This window comes from Botrytis deweyae (genome assembly GCF_014898535.1).
Source record: "Botrytis deweyae strain B1 chromosome Unknown BDEW_022, whole genome shotgun sequence".
Classification (NCBI taxonomy): Eukaryota; Fungi; Ascomycota; class Leotiomycetes; order Helotiales; family Sclerotiniaceae; genus Botrytis; species Botrytis deweyae.
In genome coordinates, this window is record NW_024066229.1 from 57473 (window position 1) to 78243 (window position 20771).

General features: G+C 43.9%; 6 protein-coding genes across 6 annotated transcripts; 4 read left to right on the top strand and 2 right to left on the bottom strand.

Annotated features, from left to right (window-relative positions):
• Positions 1-396: 396 nt before the first annotated feature.
• EAE98_008387 (uncharacterized protein) lies at positions 397-1422 on the top strand. Its single transcript, XM_038956010.1, has 2 exons — positions 397-732; positions 817-1422. Exons 1-2 carry the CDS (start codon positions 574-576, stop codon positions 1237-1239), a joined length of 582 nt encoding a protein of 193 aa, XP_038807469.1. The 5' UTR covers positions 397-573; the 3' UTR covers positions 1240-1422.
• A 196-nt stretch (positions 1423-1618) lies between these two features.
• On the bottom strand, positions 1619-2408 carry EAE98_008388 (uncharacterized protein; the record flags this gene model as incomplete). The annotated part of the gene is made up of 2 exons (XM_038956011.1): positions 1619-2318; positions 2371-2408. 2 exons carry the CDS (start codon positions 2406-2408, stop codon positions 1619-1621), a joined length of 738 nt encoding a protein of 245 aa, XP_038807470.1.
• Positions 2409-2780: 372 nt separating this feature from the next.
• On the top strand, positions 2781-5363 carry EAE98_008389 (uncharacterized protein; the record flags this gene model as incomplete). Its single annotated transcript, XM_038956012.1, has 2 exons — positions 2781-2933; positions 2994-5363. 2 exons carry the CDS (start codon positions 2781-2783, stop codon positions 5361-5363), a joined length of 2523 nt encoding a protein of 840 aa, XP_038807471.1.
• A 521-nt stretch (positions 5364-5884) lies between these two features.
• On the bottom strand, positions 5885-9215 carry EAE98_008390 (uncharacterized protein; the record flags this gene model as incomplete). The annotated part of the gene is made up of 9 exons (XM_038956013.1): positions 5885-5905; positions 5967-6484; positions 6534-6815; positions 6869-7024; positions 7075-7697; positions 7748-7920; positions 8026-8418; positions 8473-8925; positions 9018-9215. The coding sequence occupies 9 exons, from the start codon at positions 9213-9215 to the stop codon at positions 5885-5887; spliced, it is 2817 nt and encodes a 938-aa protein (XP_038807472.1).
• A 1918-nt stretch (positions 9216-11133) lies between these two features.
• On the top strand, positions 11134-13653 carry EAE98_008391 (uncharacterized protein). The gene is made up of 9 exons (XM_038956014.1): positions 11134-11748; positions 11797-11857; positions 11907-12149; positions 12203-12550; positions 12598-12721; positions 12771-12920; positions 12985-13142; positions 13200-13232; positions 13291-13653. The coding sequence occupies exons 1-9, from the start codon at positions 11577-11579 to the stop codon at positions 13457-13459; spliced, it is 1458 nt and encodes a 485-aa protein (XP_038807473.1). The 5' UTR covers positions 11134-11576; the 3' UTR covers positions 13460-13653.
• Positions 13654-15366: 1713 nt separating this feature from the next.
• EAE98_008392 (uncharacterized protein) lies at positions 15367-19565 on the top strand (the record flags this gene model as incomplete). Its single annotated transcript, XM_038956015.1, has 11 exons — positions 15367-15420; positions 15489-15568; positions 15860-15999; positions 16051-16504; positions 16591-16964; positions 17115-17223; positions 17311-17441; positions 17602-17805; positions 17856-18682; positions 18737-18771; positions 18827-19565. The coding sequence occupies 11 exons, from the start codon at positions 15367-15369 to the stop codon at positions 19563-19565; spliced, it is 3147 nt and encodes a 1048-aa protein (XP_038807474.1).
• Positions 19566-20771: the final 1206 nt, after the last annotated feature.

Here is a 20771-nt window from a genome sequence, read left to right on the forward strand (position 1 = left end):
CTACCTGGGTAGATGGTGGGAATAAGTACGATCTGGCACTCCCGAGACTTCAAAAGGAGTATGAATCTCGGCCTGAGTAGCTTAGAAAAGTTTGATATCTTTGGCAACAAGCAGAATCAGGTCGATATAGTTGTCGCTTGGGACTCGTAATCCTGAACACGGCAAACATTCGCCGAAACTGCAGTAAGTACGACATAGCCAGTAAAAAGGAGACAATTCTACACACACGGAACCACACGGTATGCCGGCAGATGCACATATGCACAAATGTGCATCATTGATACCTCGGCCCCTATGACCGACGTCCATTTAGAGTTGAAGCTAGCCTTACCCCACACTTCATAAATTTCCCATCTTGGGTATTTTTTCTAGAGATTTTGAACATCGAAATCTACAAAAGTTCTACTTTTGTAAAACAATTTATTAAAACAAATTGAGAAAATAACATCATTTCCTAGCAATTGTTATCAATTCAACTGAAAACGTGTCATACACCACACCTTCTTTTCACAATTTCAGATTCCCGGACAAAGAACCCAAATAGGAAGCTTACTCGCGAAGACCTTATCCGAAATGCCACCCCTACGCCATTCCATTTCTCAGCTATTCGCGCCGCATCCAGCGTTTGCTCTTCGAAGCTCCCAATTGCGCGAACAATCGCTTTCTACAGCTCCTTCCGTATCTCCAAATAACGACGAGATGATTCCTTCATTACAGCCAAAAAGACCAACCGTATGTTTCGTACCTTTACTAAGCTTTTCTTATCCAGCGGGCGATGAGCGAAGAATACAGCTAATCGATCATCCATCCCAATAGGTCCCAATTCCCACTACACCTTCAACTCCACCTCCCAATCCACCTACAACTTCAATGTCTCCACCTACCTACCAATCAGAATCTCCCTTCCCTACCGCGTCTCCATCCTTTCACGTTCCTGCATTCCCCACCCCAGCTCCAATTCCTCCCCGCACCCAGATTGAAGCTCTGCCACCCCACGCAACACCTTTACAAATAACAGATTCAACCTCGCCCTTCCTACACTTAACTCACAGATATGGCAAGTTCATTCTTGATTCTGCAAAACGACATCCAGTATTCTTCACAGATAGATTGAGAAAAGCACCTACCGGGGTGGAAGCAAATGAATATGCATTTGAGGATTGGAAGGCGGGGAGTCCGGTTGCGAGCGGGTATGTGTACGAAAGTGGTGAAGTTCAAGAAAGAGATGCAAAGTTGTGAGGGCCTTGTTGATTGTGGTCATTGGACATATCCAAGAAGTATTATATCAGGTTTATATATTGGAGTTCGGATTGGAAAAGGAATTCGGATTCATGGAAATATGGGACCTCTCGTTTTTCATATGGTTAAGAGTGCTCATCATTGTGTTCCAAAGGGTTTTTTTTAGTTTTCTTATGCAAGCGTAATCATAAATAACATATCAATTGCTCGGCCTTATAAACCCATAAAAGTATGTATACTAAAACAACACAAAGCCGCATGCCAAACTCCACGCCGTGGTATAAAGTTCCCAATCCTAATTTTATCCTCCCTAACGGTCAATTTGAACTCAATGCACGGCTTTCTCAAGCGACATTATGCCGTTTTCTCCGCAATGTACCTATCCAACACACTTTTGCCATCCCGGTAATCCGCATCCAAACCCAACAAACAAGTAGAGCAAGAAGATGATAACAACAGTCAAAAGTACCATCAACTTCACATTCTTCCACCACATCTGTCTGCGCAAGCCTCTACTCCTAATTCGGAATTCCGATGCGCTTCCACCAAGTCTATCCGTTTTGTCAACGAGTAGATCAATTCTCTCGCCCCTTTCCAAAAGACTTTCGATATTTTGACTCATAATACCTCGCACATTGTCAATTTCACCTTGTACGTTCTTGATCGCATCCTCTTTGCCACCCTGGGTTGTTCCGTATTCCACCATCAATTTCTTGAGTTCGGAATTGAATGATCCAGCGCCGTAACTTCCTAGATCGGAAAAATCTGTAGTAGAAGGTGGAAAAGATGTAAAGAAGCGCTTTTTGATCTCGAAAAGAAAACCAAACGGTATGCGACGTCCGAGAGAGGCATCGGCAATCACGAGGAACGTAAGTCCACCCGCAGACGATTCGGAAGCGGGGTATTCAGAGGGTGCAGATGCCATGTAATGGATGAAGGAGTTGTTGTGGGTATAGGTCAGTTTTTGAGGTTCATCATGCTTAATTTTCGGAAGGACGAGGGAAGCTAGGGATGAAGTTTGCGAAGCGGCGGACGTGGTATGCTCGGCGAGGATGGTCGTATTGTGAGAGATACAAGAACTGCATCTGTTAGAAGGTAAAATAAGAATCTGTGAGACCGATGTATACTTACTAAAGAAGGGGAGTTGGTGGTGTGGATGAGGAAGCCATTGTTGGAATTTGAATTAAGAATTCGAAGGGTTTTCCACGAAGTCCGAAGGTTTCCAATGTCTTAAATACAATTCAACAAAAGGAAGACGTATGGGTTGATGGAGATGATGTGAACAATTGCATGCGAATATGGACTGGCAGGTTGATGAGGATAATGGTGAAAGTTGGAAAGTCAATTCAATATGGTTGACATACCTATAGGTAACAGGACTGGGAAAGTACAATGACGATGGCGCAGAAGCTAATGCGGCTGCGGCCGACGCTAAGACTTGCCGTGTCTCGATGATTACCTAATCTTAAAATTAAATCTGCATCTGAGTTCGATTATCATTCTATCTATATTCGGATGCTTTTGCGCTATCCACTGCGGTAATGACATTGATCAGCAGGAGATCTGGACAATGTGCGTTCTGTACATTTCGCAGCTTAATATGGGCGAGCTCTTCGCCTCTCACATCCAATGGTAGAAGTTTCCATCAGTCAAGACCTGTGGCGAGGACGGCTTCAAAGTCGCGCCGGAAGAAGGTATATAACATGGGCACTGCTACTTTGGTATCCTCATTCGCTTACCACCTAACTTCTTAGTATCCAAAGCTTCCGGGGTCCTACGGAGTATCAAATCACAATGGTGCCCATAAAGGGTATGGAACGCCGAAAGACACCGAGGAACGTGCTAGGACGGCATTTCGAAAGTTTGAACAAACGATGGTGCAAGAAGCCCGAACGCTGAAAAAAACACTTATCAATGGATGGATTTACACGAAACCAGTGGGGGAGGTAGAAATGAAAGGGTGGGGCGTAGCAAGTAAGGAGGAATTGCTAGTCAAGCTTCGAGACTTTGAGGATGTGGTAGCAGCGGCTGGCAAAAGAGCAACTGAACGGCACGAGGTTGATGAAGCTTCAAATCCCATCTTCTGCAAATTCAAGGACGCATATATTACAAAGGATACTAAGGGCCTACAAGACGAAATAAGATATGCATTCACACATTTCACACTCTCCGGTAAGTTTTCGAAAGAAGAACTTGCAAACCACCAGAGGCTAGCAGACTTTCGCTATCCAATTGAATGGTACCCAGCGACACGAGCGATGCAACGTACTTTCCACCTGCATGTTGGACCCACGAATTCCGGCAAGACATATCATGCACTGCAAAGACTTGAGGCAGCCAATAGTGGTATATATGCTGGGCCCCTACGATTACTGGCTCACGAGGTTTATACGAGATTCAATGCTAAAGGAAAGCCATGCTCTCTTATCACTGGAGAGGAGCGTCGGATTCCAGAGGGTGCCAAGGATACCATGAAGAGTTGTACCGTGGAGATGGTACCTCTCAATTCGAAAGTCGATGTAGCAGTTATAGACGAGATTCAGATGATCGGAGATGAAGACCGTGGGTGGGCTTGGACTCAAGCAGTACTGGGAGTTCAGGCCAAGGAAGTACATCTTTGTGGCGAAGTTCGAACAACTGATTTGATAAAAAAGTTATGTGCAATGATGGGAGACAAGTTGATCATACACAATTATGAAAGACTTGGGAAATTACAAGTAATGGCAAAGAGTCTCACACCACGACATTCCGAGAGACATGGTCCACTTAACAAAGATAACAACCCGGTCAGCAAATTAGAGAAAGGCGATGCTGTCATCTTGTTCTCGAGGATGAAAATTCATGCAATGAAAAACGCAATTGAGAAACATCATAAAGGCAAACGATGCGCTATTGTTTATGGGTCATTACCTCCCGAGACCCGTGCTCAACAAGCCGCTTTGTTCAATGACCCAGACAATGACTACGATTTCCTGGCTGCCAGCAATGCCGTTGGCATGGGTTTAAATTTAAGCATCAAACGAGTTATTCTTGAATCCGTTTCGAGGAATAATGGCACAGATTTCATAACTCTCCCTCTCTCCGAAATTAAACAAATTGCCGGCCGGGCTGGGAGATACAAGACGGCCCGAGATGCCATCGAAGCAGGGCCAGTCGATGTCACAGATGGCATCCCAGCTAAATCAACGGAGCCTCCAGTTGGCCTCGTCACAACTTTCTACAAACAAGACCACGAGATATTATCGAACGCTATGTCAAAAGATGCAGCACAGATGACGACAGCTGGAATTTTTCCTCCTGCAAATGTCATCGAACGATTCGCTGAGTATTTCCCCAAGAGTACACCATTTAGTTACGTGATATTGCGACTACACGAGCTCAGTACTTTAAGCAGCCAATTTCACCTGTGTCAACTCAAGGATCAAGCTGCCATTGCAGACATCATTCAAGAGTTTAATCTTACCATTCGAAACCGCCTCATTTTCCTGGCTGCTCCTGTATCTTTGCGCGATCCTGGAGTTGTCGATGTGGTAAAAGCCTTTGCTCGTTGTGTATCCGAGAACAGTGGTGGTCACATTCTCGATATACCTGAGCTTAGTCTTGATCTTTTGGATGACGATCCCGACACTTTTACTCGGCAACAGGACCGTGAAAAGTATGTCCGCAGTATTGAAAGTTTACACAAAAATATTACACTCTACCTCTGGTTGAGTTACAGATTTACAGGTGTATTCCACAGCCAGGCCTTGGCATTCCACATTAAGGGCTTGGTAGAGGAGAAGATTGATTTATGTTTGGCTAAGGCCGAGTGGCAAGAGAAAGCTAGAATAAAGGCAATGAAACGAAATGTAGATCTTTTGAATGCTATGTCGGAAGACAAAGGTGTAATAAATGCTTCGTCAGTTGATGCACCTTTGGAGAAGAATATTTTCGAAAAGGCAAAGGAGTCTCTAGATTCAAAGATACCGCTGGTAGATGAGACTTCGGGCAATTCCATGATGTACTCAGATGCCGAGGCGAGCAGTGAGGCTCAATCTGGAATAAGTGATGCCAGTGATAAGAAATTTGGCACTCTTAGAATTCCACTACACGCGAAACTTCGCGGACGTTATGCCAGTCCGTGAAACATTTTTAATTAAAATGTAAGATGTTTACGATAGAATCGTGTGGATTGCCAATGTGCTGCTCAAGATTTGAAAATGAATTATATTATTACTGTGTACGTTGCATCTCATTTCTTTCATAGTCCAATGTAACTCTTTGCTACGCTCTATTATATCCTGCTTCTCTAAAACCCCTGAACAAAATTCTTTGGTCTACCTAACAATCCCTAATCACATTTCTTCTTCCAAATTTCAAAGAGTACGTTTCCTCGTTGAATTGCAATAAATTTTTCAAATGTCAAGTGCTGAATCTACCGTGGACAACAGAATAGTTCTGTTGCATCATCTTCAAGGAAATGATAAAAGTGATGTTTTGGGGATAAATGCGCCCGCGAAGAAATCAAATGCACTCTTTTTCGTCCGTTCTAGGTTTGCGTTCTGATGCTAACGATCTCTGAAATACTCGTTCTAATATGAAGTGTATGATGGTTGAGGTGTTATATACAATGATGTGCGGATATCGGATTTGTCATGAAATATATCTAGAAAAGTCCCAACGCAAACTGAGATGCTGTTAGTTACAGCGCAGCCTGAAAAATATTTATAGTGAAGAGAGACACTTACAGGAAGTAGAATATGGCATGCCACTTGATTTGAAAGGGGTACGATGGCTGTGAAATCCGTTATTTCGAAGCCACGAGGTGCAAAAGCTCCCAAGTACACCATTCCTCCCAAAACCGGGATCATCACTAGATACATCCACTTAAAATCGCGGAAGATTTTATCTAAACCAATTCTAAAGCCACCAGCTTCGACTTCTTTGGCAGTAGCCGTCCATTCCATTTTGATGCTGAAGAAATGGCATAAGATGGCAGTCAAAAGATGGAAAGATATGCCACCAAAGAAGAGAACAAACATGGGTGTCCATTTTGCGGTTTCAACTATGGAGGAGACAAAGACTTTTTCGCCAAGTCGATGACGTAACATAGCGAAGGCTAGGGGCGAGAGGACGTTGAAAACTACGGCCATGCCGACGAAGATTTTCCAGGAGGTGAGGTAGAATTGATCTAGTGAGTCATTGAACCAGCCGACCATAATATAGTTTGCTAAGGTAAGTGGAATGGCACAGGCAATTGCGTAGTCTGTTAATTGGTCAGTTCTAGATCAACTTTCAAGGACTTGAATACTCACAAGTTCCGATATAAGCTAGAATAGTGATTTTAGAGGTGAGCTTGATGTCACTCCAAAGAAATCTCATGAAAAGTTTCGTGAATGGGCCTCGCCACCACTTGTAGATGGGATTGAAAACTAATTCGTTACATCCATATGCGTACTTCTCCCATCGAGCAAGCTCGTCATAAACAGTAAGTGATACACCTTCTTTGAAACCACCTTCGTGGTAAGTTGCCAGTCTCACGATAAATTTGGCCATTTGAAGTCGTAGACTCATGTCAAAGTCCTCGGAGACGTGATCTAGCAAGATGTTAGAAGATTAATAGTATAGGCGAAATATTGAAGCGACATACCGTCAGACCAGAACTTTAATTGTCCGTCTTCTTCATAAGCTACGCTCTGTACAGCTTTCCATCGCAGAAAGGCATTGTGGCCAACAAATGGAGCACAATCGCCGTTTCCTACTGCGAAGGTAATAGACATGTAGATGAGGTTTGTAAAGTAAGTAACTGTCAACTGTTAGTGCTGTCTCTAATTATTTTCTACCAGGAATACTTGCTTCCGTTTTCGAAAGGATTATTAGCAACTTGCATGACACCCGAGGCATGTTGCAAAATAGCCACTTGAGGACTCTCGTGCATTTCCAATGCGCCTAACAAAAGGCAGTCTTCAGGCACTCGAGTGTCGCTGTCAATGATCAAAATAATATCACCGATGCGAACATTACCTCCAGCCATAGTCCGCCCTTCATCTTGCTCGAGACAAGTTGCTAGAGCTTGTTTGTAAAGCACATCTTCCTCATCTGGGGTGATATCACCTTGGGGTCTATCTTCCGCTGTAGATTTTGCAGCAATAAGTCTCAGTAACTCGTCTTCAACTCGAATAGAGAAACTAAGACAGTAGTTCATGTTCGACGCTTTTTTGAATTGGCCCTTTCGCTGGAATCCTTCAGGGTTATCTTGTACCTTCTTTCCCTGATACCATTTCTTTTTGCTGTGGGTATGCTTTGGGCGCGAGCAGTAGCCGATATTATTCAACTCATAAAATGTCTTTCGAGCTTCACACAGCTCGGGATCTACAGCTTGCATTCCGTCTTCGTTAACGTAAATTGAAGCAGAGCCTCCTTGTGCTTCATAGTACCGGATAGCAGCGAGTATGCTGGTGACAGTGGGAATAATAACACTATCTTCATCAGTCAGCTGCTTTATAATCAGATCCTAGTGGCCTCGTACCCTTTTAATCCTTCTTTATATACTGGCATCTGAATGGTGATGTGTGGCAGCTCTAAGTCGGGGTAACGACCCCTCTTGGGCGGCTTGGCCGAATAGAACTGAGAATTCTTTCGAACATATGTCAAGGGTCCAAATAATTGAAATAAACTTCCCGCAATGACAACCATGAAAAACTGATGAATAGACATGTTAGTTACGTTCGGAAAATTATCGGTAGTTTAAGGTTTCCGTTGTACTTGAGGCTTACGCCACGTAGAAAGTGGCTGAAAATGTCTTACCAGAGAGAAGGAAACGAAGAATGGAATAACGGCGACAAGTGCAAACCGAAGTACACCACCATCCCATTGATATTCTGTTATTAGTCGCGACGCACAAAGCATCTCTACAAATACCACCAAAGTCATAGCAAATCCAATGACACCAGCATGTAATAATAGAAATGGCCTTTCTGGTGGTGCCGCGGCCTCAATGTCTGGATTGAAAATTGTGTCTTTGTTTTCTTCGCGCTCAATCGCGGCTTGAACAATGTTCATTTTTTCATTGAACTCAGGATCCTCACTGATGGCCGATGGGGTTCTTCCGGGAGTTTGGCCTGGCGTTTGTCCAATGGGTGGAGTCATGGATGCGTATGGAGAAGTAGCTGTCATGGTACCAATATGAGATCCCCAGATCTAGTTTACTTTCCGTAAGCACAGTTCAAACTATTTCCAGTTGATTTTACTTACCAGACCAACGAGAATGCCTTCAACATCTGCGCCGTGGGTCATAATACTTTCAACCGATTCATTCCAAATGAGAACGAGCCTCTCTTCTCTCAATACACATAAGTACGACTTTTTTGATACTCCAGTACCTCCATAAGCAAGTTCTGAAAGATTTTGGACGATTGGAAGTCTGATTCCGCGTGGGTGTACTTGGACTTCTGTTTGAAAAGGTCCAATTTGGTCCATCAATGCTGCAGTGATATCTGAAGACATTGTGAAGGCAACTTTGCAACCAAGATATTGCATCACAGTATAAAAGTTGTTATCAACGTTTGGTGGCTCAGTGTAGTAACTACCATCCGGAAGCCGCATAGCAACACCCACCCACGAGGATTCGTTGATGGTGCCATTCTCCTCCTCGATAGGTTGAAGCCATTTTGCAGCACTGCATCGTCTCTGAAGATATTTCGCAACCTATAAACCATCATCAGGCGAAAGCCAGGAATCGCGTCAAGTATTTTTGGGGAGAGAGAATATATAGTGAACCATGTAACCGAAAGACATACCAGAGTATGACGATCGCGGCTTCCTGCAGACCCTGTACTCATAATGCTATGAGGTCGCGAGGCTGGCGCCAAACTTTCTGGGCGGAACAATGAAGGCACTGGGACACTCTGATGTCGTTCTGCCATCATGGGGCGTGTATCTGGAAGAATTGGCTGCTGCTCACCAGAGCGCAGTTGAAAGTTGAACTCTTCAGACATAACGTTGTAGGTTTGAGGTCGGGAAAGAACTAATACCAACTTGAACCAGGAATTGAAGAGCTGCAAGTCTAAATTGAAAGAGTGGGAACCTGAGATTATCAGTAATCGATACGCGGATAAGATCAAAGGCAGTTGACGGGATTTGTCGAAAATCGGAAGTCAATATTACACTTGCCAACACATTCGTGATGGCGGCTGTAGGAGGAAATCGAAGAACGTGAACTTTCTGTCTATAGATTGTTCGAGCTAGCTGAGTGAGGGCGACGGAACATAGAAATTTAGGCTAGTTTCAACGACTTACCGGGATGGAAAACACGAATTTATCACAAATACTACATTTGAGATATTGAGCTCGTGGCTTATAGTCTCGGTGTCACAGCAGGCAGTAGCCACATCTCCTGCGGGAAGCCTATACTATTGGATCAGATTTACAGATGTATAGTGTCTTTGGACGAAAGTTGTGGCTTCATCTATATCTCCACGCATGCAGGATGCAGAATATTGACCCAAGAATAGCATTATGGTCCGACGATAAGGTAGGAGGCTTGGGGAACTTGTGCTATCTCTGGTAGCTCCAATGGAATAGATAAGTCTATACGGGAAGCTTTTCCGTTGAATGGTTCAACAATACAAAGCTTCGAAGTATTGAGGGACTATTATTGACCAGGGATGTGTTGTACACGGCTGTATTAACCAGATTCCGCAAAAAAGGCCAGGGTACTGAAATTGATGGGTTCCTGATTGATCGGAAATCCTTTTGAGATCCTGGGGAGATTAGAAAGATACATGGGAGAGAGCAGCAAAACATCGACCACCAAGGTGTCCAAATATTTTCATCCGGTGCTTGCTTTGATGTGATTGGCTAAATCGAGGCTTATAGTAACGCAATATAAGTGAGCTAGATTGTAACTCTCGCTTTCCCCATACGACTAGACGGGCTATCAGCCCTTGGCCCCTTGGTACAGCAGGGTATTTCCTGAACTTTTCAATACTGACAACGAATTTAGGTGCAGACATCGGAGTGATATCTTACTATAAGCTTTCAGGGGTCACAGACCCACTGTAGGCTTATTTACCCTAATAAATCGCTAAAATACCCTGTCCGCTATCCTTCCATCTCCAAATTGCTTGCATGTTACTCAGTGGTACAGATAACACTGTAGCTCTTGCTGTTCGTCGGCCGACAAATTCGCACTTTGTACGACTCATATGAGGAATTAAACAATTCAACGTTCTTCCACCCTGAACTCTCGTCAGGAATTTTTAATGTCGATCACTTCGATATCCCGACATCTCAACCACCTCATTTTCTCGGTAATACAAACGAAATACCCCAACATGCACCTTTCCTTCTGGATCATCTGAACTGTTGTTTCGAATTTCGATTTGAGCCCCTTGTTTCGACTTTTTCCTCAGCACCATCTTCAATTTTCTCGGATTTCAACCGTTCGTCTTCTGTCCAATCAAGTACTCATTACCACAAAGATGAGACCTATCTGCAGGTTCCTGGACTCTCGTATTCACTATCGATATTCACATGCATTCTTGCAAAGCAAAGTGTAACAGTGCCATCATCCCATATAAGACATCGCATCATCTGTTTTCAGGCCTAGCGGCTCGGGCAATTCAATCATTATCGTGGATTGACGCCTTTGAGATTTTGAGGTTACATCCGCCTTTAGCTTTCGTTTTAGAAGCCTCTGAGTCCTTCAAGCACTAGTTGGAAATGGTTCACAGCCACTGGATACCGACAGACGCTATGCTACTTGATTGAACATAGCTGAACATTCCTGTCTGTAACTCTGTTATCATGATCAATTTTGATGTTCTCGATATCGCGTATCCTCCCACTATCGGCGACATTACCTATCCGTAGGAGAAAAAACAGGCCGGAATTGACCACTGCTCTCTACAGAGTCTACACATTGTTTTGGTAAGGGTGCACGTACCATTACGCAATGGTCAGTTCCGGCCTGTTTTTTCTCCTACGAATAGATTACCAGCGCATGCAGATTTACTAGGGCATCATTTCGCTTACTCCTCTCATTTTTTCTTGTGAGGCTGGCAGAAAACGTCCATACCCTCAGGGATTGATGCAGATACAAGGTACTCTGCCGCCCATGCGGTATTCGACAATACCATTGCTGAAATGGATCGATTTATTTTAGCTTATTTATCGGAGATTTCTCTTATCTTGGAAATATTTTCGACCATACCATATATTTTTCGTAGGGAATTTCGGGCAAGTGCGTGGGTGAATAGAAAAAGTCAACCGTCCAAATCGAGATTGTGATATTTTGATAAGTTATCCAGCGACTTGTCCCAGTCTTTCAAAATTGCAGAGAGTAGAGAATCCTCAAGATGTCAACATACAGTACATCCCTCACTGCACAAGATCCTCAAACCCACCGAGTTTCTGCCCCTGGAACACCTCAACTTCTCTCTCAATCAGAAACACCAGATCACGAATCATCCCATACAAGTACACCAAGTAACCGATTGTCATCGCCAGGTGAAGCTTCTTCAATCTCAGGTATGTAAATCGCACTCTTGATGTTGAATTAATTGCTGACCGTTGAAGATGGTTTAGATATTGTACCTCCAAGACAGCGCCGATTTAAAAGCGCTAGGCTTATTGGCGAGTAAGTTTTGACCTTCATACCAAAGCAACAGATACTGACTATAAGAAAGCTACGAAAAGCCATGGCTAGAAAAGATTGCCACAGAGGGAAAACGCAAGAAATGGTCTGGACGAACTTGGGATTCAATAATTTTCTGGACAAGTATTATCATTGGCTTTGGGCTTGGAGGCATCATGTGCTACACTGGATTTACATCAGTTCCAAACAACTCATACTGTCTTATGTTTGAAGATGATTTTCACAACATAGACCCTAGTATATGGAGTTATGAGATTCAACGGGGCGGCTTTGGGTCAGTTCAAATCACTGAATTACTTTAAAAGACCTGTCAGCTGATAAAACTAGCACTGGATCCTTTGAATGGACCACCAACGATCCTCAAAACGCTTATACTGATGCTGAGGGGCTTCATATCGTCCCAACATTGACAGTCAATTCAACAAATATTACACCTGCTCAGATTTTAAACGGGTATACATTAAACTTGACTACCGACAACAGGCCTGATGGCGTTTGTACATCTGATGATGCGGGATTGTCTTGTTCTATGTACAGCAATATTACCGCCGGTACCATTATAAATCCGGTTCGAAGCGCAAGGCTGTCGACCAAGGGGAAGAAAACTATCAAATATGGCAAAATTGAAGTCATTGCAAAGATGCCAAAGGGTGATTGGTTATGGCCAGCGATATGGTGAGTTTTCATCCTCCTTTGAATTGGAAGTTGCTTACTTTGAATAGGATGATGCCAGAAGATTCTGTTTACGGACCGTGGCCTGCTAGTGGTGAGATAGATCTCGCTGAAAGCAAAGGTAATGATGGGGCTACATACGATGGAGGTCGAGACAGCATTATCTCTGCTTTGGTATGATCCATCTAGTTTGAACCTAGACTTAAGCTGACCACAATCAAAGCATTGGGGCCCAATCCCTCAAGTAGATGCCTTCTGGAAGACAGATGGAAAACACAATATCCGACGAACCGATTATAGTGAAAGCTATTATACATACGGCCTTGAATGGAGTGAAGACTATATCTTCACCTATATCAACAGTCGTCTCTTGGTATGATCTCCACGAATCTTATCATTCTAGCCTTGTAGCCTGTCAAGAACTAATTTTGGTGTAGCAAGTATTCTACCTCTCTTTCAGTAAGGGATACAACAGTATGTGGAACAGAGGAGAATTCGGTAAGACAATTGTGAATAACTCGGCATTACATGATCCATGGAGTCAAACGGGGAATCCAGCCACTCCATTTGACCAGGCCTTCTATCTTATTCTGAAGTAAGATTACCTTGAGCATAAAATGAGAGGATGATAACTTTGCTCACATTAAGATAGTGTGGCAGTGGGCGGGACCAATGGATACTTCCCGTGAGTTGTCAAATCGCGAGCGGCTTTCAGGTACAATGAAAACTAACGTTGGTGATAGTGATAAGGTTGGCAACAAACCGTGGGGAGATGCTAGTCTGACGGCCCCAGCAGAGTTCTGGAACGCTTCAAGTCAGTGGGGCTCAACGTGGGGGCCGCCCGAAGACAGAGGAATGACAGTCAAAAGTGTCAAAATGTATTCGCAGGGTGCTTGCGGAAGCCCGAGCTGAGAACGAAATCGAAAGAGATAGTATACTTCAAGTAAGCAAGATAGGAGAAGTGAGATAGATAAGACAGGTGCTTAATTTGGTTTTGATATTGCATGGAACAAATTTCGGGATGATACACGTGGGAAAATTGGAGAAGTAATCGGTAACTAAAGCCTCTTAACCGATAATAAAATATACAATCTTACACACTCATCTACACTTTCACAACTGTTGGAAGGTCACTGATAAGAAGTGCATACACGAAGACTAGGGATACAAAAAGATGCTGTTCTCGAATTTTCAAGGATTAATTTGGTCGTGTCTGGTTTACATGTGGTGTCCGGGTAAATGCAACCCTACCCTTGAACGTATCATGAATCCCGGGCCGATCAATAAACATCTTGGGTTTTCTAATTTTACACATCGGAAGAGAATTTTGGTATCGTCGTTTCTTTATCTCTTGCCAATGACTCGGAAATGGTCATATTCTCCTGCAACATAGTAGATAGATACACATTGTTGAGTATCATTGACTCGGTGTCGTAATCAGGTAAACATGACATTGTCTCCGATGGCTTTCTAGTTCACTGCTCCATCCAGAAACTACGTTACATGCATACTCTGGTTCGTTTATCGTGAGTAGGATTGGGCTTCAAGTGTATTGCTCGAGTCTAGATTCGATATCGCAACTCTTCTATTCGCGAAGGCCTATCAAATTGAGTTTCCTTTTTCGGTTATGCATGATTGGGATGGTATATTGAGAAAGGGTGGGTCATCCATCAACTTTGCAAGGGATTCTTCATAAGGGGTCTCCAGCTAACAATGTTCCTAGCTTCCTAGCCACCTCCGCCACATTAAGCTTAATTGAACGTTTTTTTGGACCAAAACAACTCCTGAAATACAATATCGGGTAACCAACAACGTTCTCTGCTCCGAGATTGTATAGGCTGGTATCAAATATTTTCGTGCTGGTCAAACTCTAATATACCTACATGGTTCTCCATGCAGATTGCCCTCGATTTCAGACCATTGTATCGCCAGCACATCATCTCACTCAATAGTTTGGCCATCTCCACTTACTCAGGCTGCAGGTTGATGCAGTACATCAATATACAATAGTGTATCTATGCAATTGTTACACGACCATGAATAAGCTTTGCACCTACCAATGAGATGATCTATCCCATTCTATGACTTCACTTCTGATGGCGGCGAGCCCTATCATGATTGTCACACCTCGTAACCTCGTAGGTGCTACCGTGAAACTTGCTACACAGATTATTCAGCCTGTCAATACTTCACGTATCTGCACAGTCAGTCATGCTCTCAATTCTTTATTTGTTAGCCAAGTCGTTGGCGGATGTCGTGCCTCTTTCGGTATCCAAACCGAGCCGTGGAAAATGTCCGAACGAGATTCAAATTCCAGGTCATCAGGAATCCTCGAACCGCAGACAAGGATTTGCGAAAAAGAAAGAAACACCCAAGGATTTGTAACGCCTGTTTTGCGGTACATGCATCATCGTACTGTTTGGAAATAACTTTTTGGTACCATATACCACTTTGGACAATGTGGAGATAGCCATGGAAAATCCACGGGGTGTGCCTTGCACCAGATGAAAGCAAATGATACGAATTAACAGGTGAGAACTATACAATTCTGCTGTTCGTAAAGAGCAAAGGCAGCATTCAGGCTGGTTCCTGTCAGGCTTCAAGGATCCGAGGATCAGTGGTCCATCATGTGGAAGGTCATGGCAATTCTTGTCAATTCTTGTCACTGTAATCCAAGACTGTAAAGCTTAAGCAGGTCGATGGAGTTCTCTCTCCGAGTGCAGATCTTTTCACTTTCTTTCTCCGTTTCCCGTGTATATCATTGAGCGACAGTCTTTTCCCAACGTGCATTTGAACGGTGATTGCTAGCAATTGCAATCATGGCTCTTTCTTTTCTTCGGCTTGCCTTTGCAGCGCTAAGTCTATCCTTGACGGTATGTTAATGATAGCTTTTGTGATTGCCACCTTGTATTCCATCTGCTAATTAGCTTTTGTTCGATAGTTTACTTGTTCCGAAGCGCATTCAGGGAGTCATTCTGTCCTACCAAGGGCAGATACATGGTCATATGTGGGCTGCTATAGGTATATATTTACATTGTTACATTGCCAAGCACACCCTTCTTTCTCGCTGAAAGTTCCATCCTTTGAAGAAAGAGGCTCCGATTGAGGGTACAAGGGGCCCATCAAGAATAGCGCAATCGATGGCTTGCATTCTATACCCTCCCATCAATATACCTTAGATGACTGGCATATTGCAATGCAGAAAGCTGGTAGCCGGGTACCCTGACTGAACATTGCTTTTGCTATCTTCATTCTCCGTATACTCGCCCTTGAAAACCCTTCTACAAAATTTTACTGATTTAGCATCGTTAGCGACAACGTGGGGGCTCGCACGCTCACTACTAATGTAGCAACTCCAGGAGGAGAGGCAGCTTTGACAATTCAAATCTGCCAATCGACATGTCAAACCCTTGGTTACGTACTTGCTGGAGCTGAATACTCAGGAGAATGTTGTAAGTGGGAAGCCCTAGTCAAGCTTGTAGCTTTAATTTGACAAACATAAGATTGCGCGAATAACATATTCAATGGCGGGGGCCTAGCTTCTGATGGCGAGACCGGTTGTAATATGCCTTGCAATGGTAATTCTTCGGAAATATGTGGTGGTTCCGCCAGATTGAGTCTCTACGATTTGAACAATGCTATAGTCTCGCTCCCTACTCTCACGACAAGCTCTATTCCCGTTCCTACTTTTACAGGAGCACCGTCTGGGTGGGTACCTCTTGGGTGCTACAATGATAGCGTGAATGCACGTACCCTCACCACGCAGATATATTCCATTGCCGGGACATCCATGAGCGTCGATGCATGTCTTTCCGCCTGCATTCTCGGAGGTTACAGACTCTCGGGCGTCGAGTATGGCAGTGAGTGTTATTGTGACCACGAGATTGAAAACTATGGCGCTCCAGCAACGGGTTGTAATATGGCATGCGGAGGGAACTTGACACAGTTTTGCGGAGGGTAAGCATTGTTTCTAATGTCGTTGTTGAACATTAATCCTTTTCTCCGAGGGATTTCGCGAGAAGCAATTACTGATTATCTTCTAGGTCCGGGCGGATGAACGTATACAATTACACCGCAACGAGTTTACCGCCTACACCAACACCCACGACAATTAGTGCCACTGTCCCTTCGGCCACGATCACAGATCTTCCAAAAGGATGGACCTACAAAGGATGCTGGGTTGACCGAGCCCTTGGTCGTGGTAGTATCCTCGCCGACAATCTGCCTAACGATGCCAATATGACTGTGGAATCTTGCATACAAAACTGTATCACAGCAGGATATAGTATAGCTGGAATGGAATACTATACACAATGTTATTGCGACTCTGCAATTATTAATCTGGGAGCCTTGGCATCCTCAGATTCTCAGTGCAATACTCCGTGCGGCGGAAATGCAAATCAAATGTGTGGTGGAGGTTAGTATTTGCGGTCTTGCCCTCAATTCTGTTCCCCATCCGTAGCATTGCTTTTCCCAGTGCCTACACACCTGTACCTTCATTTTAAAATACAATCTCTGTTCTTTTCCCAAAGCAAATGTAAATAATGCTAACTCCTGACTTCAATAGGCGATCGTATGAGCATTTATTCTAATCAAACAAGTTTGATCGTGCGACAACTACCCGTAATACAGAATACGAGTTTACCGGGCAATTGGAAATATAAGGGGTGTCTCACGTAGGTGCAACCTTCAATTTCAAGTTGTTCGTCGCATTTGACGTGCTAGTATTGTGACACAAAAGATTAGAGCTGACCACCATGCAGAGACGATGCTGTGAATAGAGTGTTCCCTTACCAAATCGCACTTACAAATAACAACACAGCCACAAACTGTCTTAGCTTGTGTTCTGAATTTGGATATGGTGCTGGGGGTATGGAATATTCGAATCAATGCTGTGAGTTTCCGTTTATGCTCCTAGTTCTTTTTATGGCTTGATGCGCCTAAGAGCTACTTGAATTCTGCGTGATCCTTGGGATCTTATTTGCCAGGCATCTAGTTTTGTTTTTATTTGTTGTAAAGTTCCAGATGAGACTTTGTGTTGACTTCATTCACAGTCTGCGGTGACGTACAGGATGTTATCAACCACAAGGCTGCGATCGTTGATGACTCGCAATGTGTCATGCTTTGCACCGGTAATCGTGATACATATTGTGGTGGGCCGTCCTTGATTACCTATTACACTTGGACAGGAACCCCACTCAACAGCTGGACTTTTGAGAGCGGAAATTCTGCCGGAAAATATGAGTTCCTCATTGGAGGTAGGCTATAACACTAAGATCATCGGACTGCTTGACTGATGAGTTTACAGGGCCAATCATTCCATTAACATCCGCTGTTGGAATCAACGGAAAGATTTCTTTCCTGGAAAAGTTCGGAACGTCGCCCGCGAACAACAGCACTGGTGCTTATGAACTTGACCTTACCCAGATCAGTAACTATACAGCAGCATGGAGGCCCATGCATGTAAAGACAGATGTCTTTTGTTCTGCTAGTATTATTCTCCCCGATCGTCTAGGGCGTCAGATAAACATCGGGGGTTGGGCACTTCCCTCAACTCTAGGTGTACGTTTTTATACTCCAGATGGGGCACCTGGAGTACCAAGCAAGAATGATTGGGAAGAGAATTATCAAGAGATTGGTCTGCAAACGGGTCGATGGTATCCCTCAGCAATGATCATGGCCAATGGAAGCATCCTCGTGGTAGGTGGCAAAGTGGGCTCCAATGGCGCGGCCGTTCCTTCCTTGGAAATTATTCCTCGCCCTCCTGGAGGAGATGTGCTCTATTGCGACTATCTGGCTCGTACGGATCCGTACAACTTGTATCCATATCTTGCGGTTCTTCCATCTGGAGGTATCTTCATTGCATACTACAATGAGGCGAGAATTCTAGACGAGGTTACTCTGCAAACTCAAAGAGTACTACCGAATATTCCTGCTGCGGTGAATAACTTCTTGGGTGGAAGGACATATCCCATGGAAGGCACTGCTGTTTTGATGCCACAAAGTGCACCTTATACAGATCCACTCGTAGTTATGATTTGCGGAGGCTCTACCCCAGGTCCAGAAATCGCGTTGGACAACTGTGTATCCCTCCAACCTGAGGTACCTGGCGCGAATTGGACTATTGAGCGTATGGTAAGCTTTGGCTCCTGTTTTCCTATAAGAGACATTATTGACAATGACACATAGCCTTCAAAACGTGTGGTATCATCTATGGTAGCCCTGTAAGCTTTCTTCCCAAACACATCACACCACTCATTTGTTAATTGAGCATTTTAGTCCCGATGGCACTTTTCTCATTCTCAATGGGGCTCAGCAAGGTTTTGCTGGCTTTGGCCTTGCTACCGAACCCAACCACAATGCTGTCCTTTACGATCCGTCGAAGCCTCTGAATTCCCGAATGTCTTCTTTGGCAAACACAACTATCGACCGTCTCTACCACAATGAAGCCGTGCTCGTTCCAGATGGCAGAGTGCTAGTCACAGGTAGTGATCCCGAAGACACTCGATTTGTCCAGGAATATCGCGTCGAGGTATTTTTACCTCCCTACTTATTGAACGGTGTTACCCAACCAATTTTCACGTTTTCAAACGGCAACGACTTCGGCTATGGTGATACAATTAACATAGCCGCTACTCTCTACAAAGGTAATCCATCAACCGTTCGCATCTCTCTTATGGCGGCCGTAGGAGCTACCCATGGGAATTCTTTCGGCCAGCGAACGTTCTTTCCAGCCTTCTCCTGTTCTGGTACAGCAGCAAATATGCAGTGTTCGATTACAACACCCCCTAATGCACATGTGTATCCGCCGAGCTGGGCCATGCTCTTTGTGCTGGATAATGGAACTCCAAGTGTAGGACAATGGGTGAGAATTGGAGGTGACCCAGCTAGATTGGGAGAATGGCCCAATTACCCAGACTTCACACTTCCGGGCGTTGGGCCCACTGTAGGAGCTGGTGGAGTGGCAAATAAGGGTTCTGCTACAACAGCGGCGGGAAATGCTACCTTGGAGATGTAAAGAGGATACAGTTAATGGGGACATTCTTTGATATAATTTAATTGAGCGTTGATGTTGTGGGTATACTCATTGCAAGTCGAGCGGGTGAATTGCACCAGAGCATGGAAGTGGATTGTCATTCTTTTCTATACCAGTAGTGTACTTCAAATTAGTCTTCTAAGTAGATAGTAGCCATAGCTTAATGATAAATACAGATAGTTGACTGAACCAAAACGAAATTTAAATGAGGGGGGCGCGCAGTTCCTCGTGAATCTGATGTGTATATGGCGTATTTATTATCCAGCATTTTGTGCAATATTGCCTGCATTATAGAGTTGAGAGATAAGAACAGAGATTGAGGTGGGTTTAAATACTTAGGTAGATTGTAGACATTAAAAGTGGATGAACATAAAAGGATGCGAGATATCACACATTGTTATAACGATAGACAAATACATTCTTTAACATCTTGTAAAAAAATCCAGAAATCAAAGTAGACGGTATCATTGACATGACTTGAATGCTCTTAGATATGAATTGGTCTTCAAATGGCAATGCTCAGGTCCAGTTTCTATGAACATGAAGCAAAAATAGAACGAACCTATGAAAATCCTCCAACAGCGAATGATCGAATAAGATAACAATACAAAGTCGATGACACTCATCGTAGATAAGTCTTCCATGATACACCGACGAATTATTGAACAGCGAATGGCATGGAAGAAATGAAGAAAGCCATCTTGAAAAGGGCGAATGCTTCGGTTCATAATCTCGATGAATGAATGGAAAGAAATGCATGTAGCGTATTAATGAACAATGGTCAGCGATTTCGAGTCTTGACAAGCGTTGAACTTTATACCCTTGTTTTTCTCCTTGGAAAGATAATAGACGTCGGCTTAACATCTGAATAGTTTTGACATGATTCTGACGCTCACCATTCTGTAGTGCATACCGCTATATGTATAGAATGCACCCTTTCAGACACAGAGCAACAGAAGCTTGATTGATTGGTTTGCAGAAAGCAAAGAGAGGTCGATAAGAACCTCGACTGTCTCTAGTTGTGAAGTGAACGAGGGAAATTTTCCGGGACGGTAGCAGGAACTGAAATTTCCTTGACGTCTGAATTGATTATGCCCGGGTTGCCAAGCTATACAAGAAAACAGCTTGTGGAAGGGAGGTTTCGAGAGCTTCGAATCTACAGAGCTTACGCGAAGGATGGCCCCGGAG

Bases quoted from the DNA above. Each gene is read 5' to 3' on its own strand.
- EAE98_008387 (XM_038956010.1), top strand. From the start codon at position 574: ATGCCACCCCTACGCCATTCCATTTCTCAGCTATTCGCGCCGCATCCA. The intron at 733-816 runs GTATGTTTCGTA...CCATCCCAATAG, and splicing joins TACAGCCAAAAAGACCAACC to GTCCCAATTCCCACTACACC.
- EAE98_008391 (XM_038956014.1), top strand. From the start codon at position 11,577: ATGTCAACATACAGTACATCCCTCACTGCACAAGATCCTCAAACCCAC. The intron at 11,749-11,796 runs GTATGTAAATCG...TGACCGTTGAAG, and splicing joins TGAAGCTTCTTCAATCTCAG to ATGGTTTAGATATTGTACCT. The intron at 12,150-12,202 runs GTCAGTTCAAAT...TGATAAAACTAG, and splicing joins ATTCAACGGGGCGGCTTTGG to CACTGGATCCTTTGAATGGA.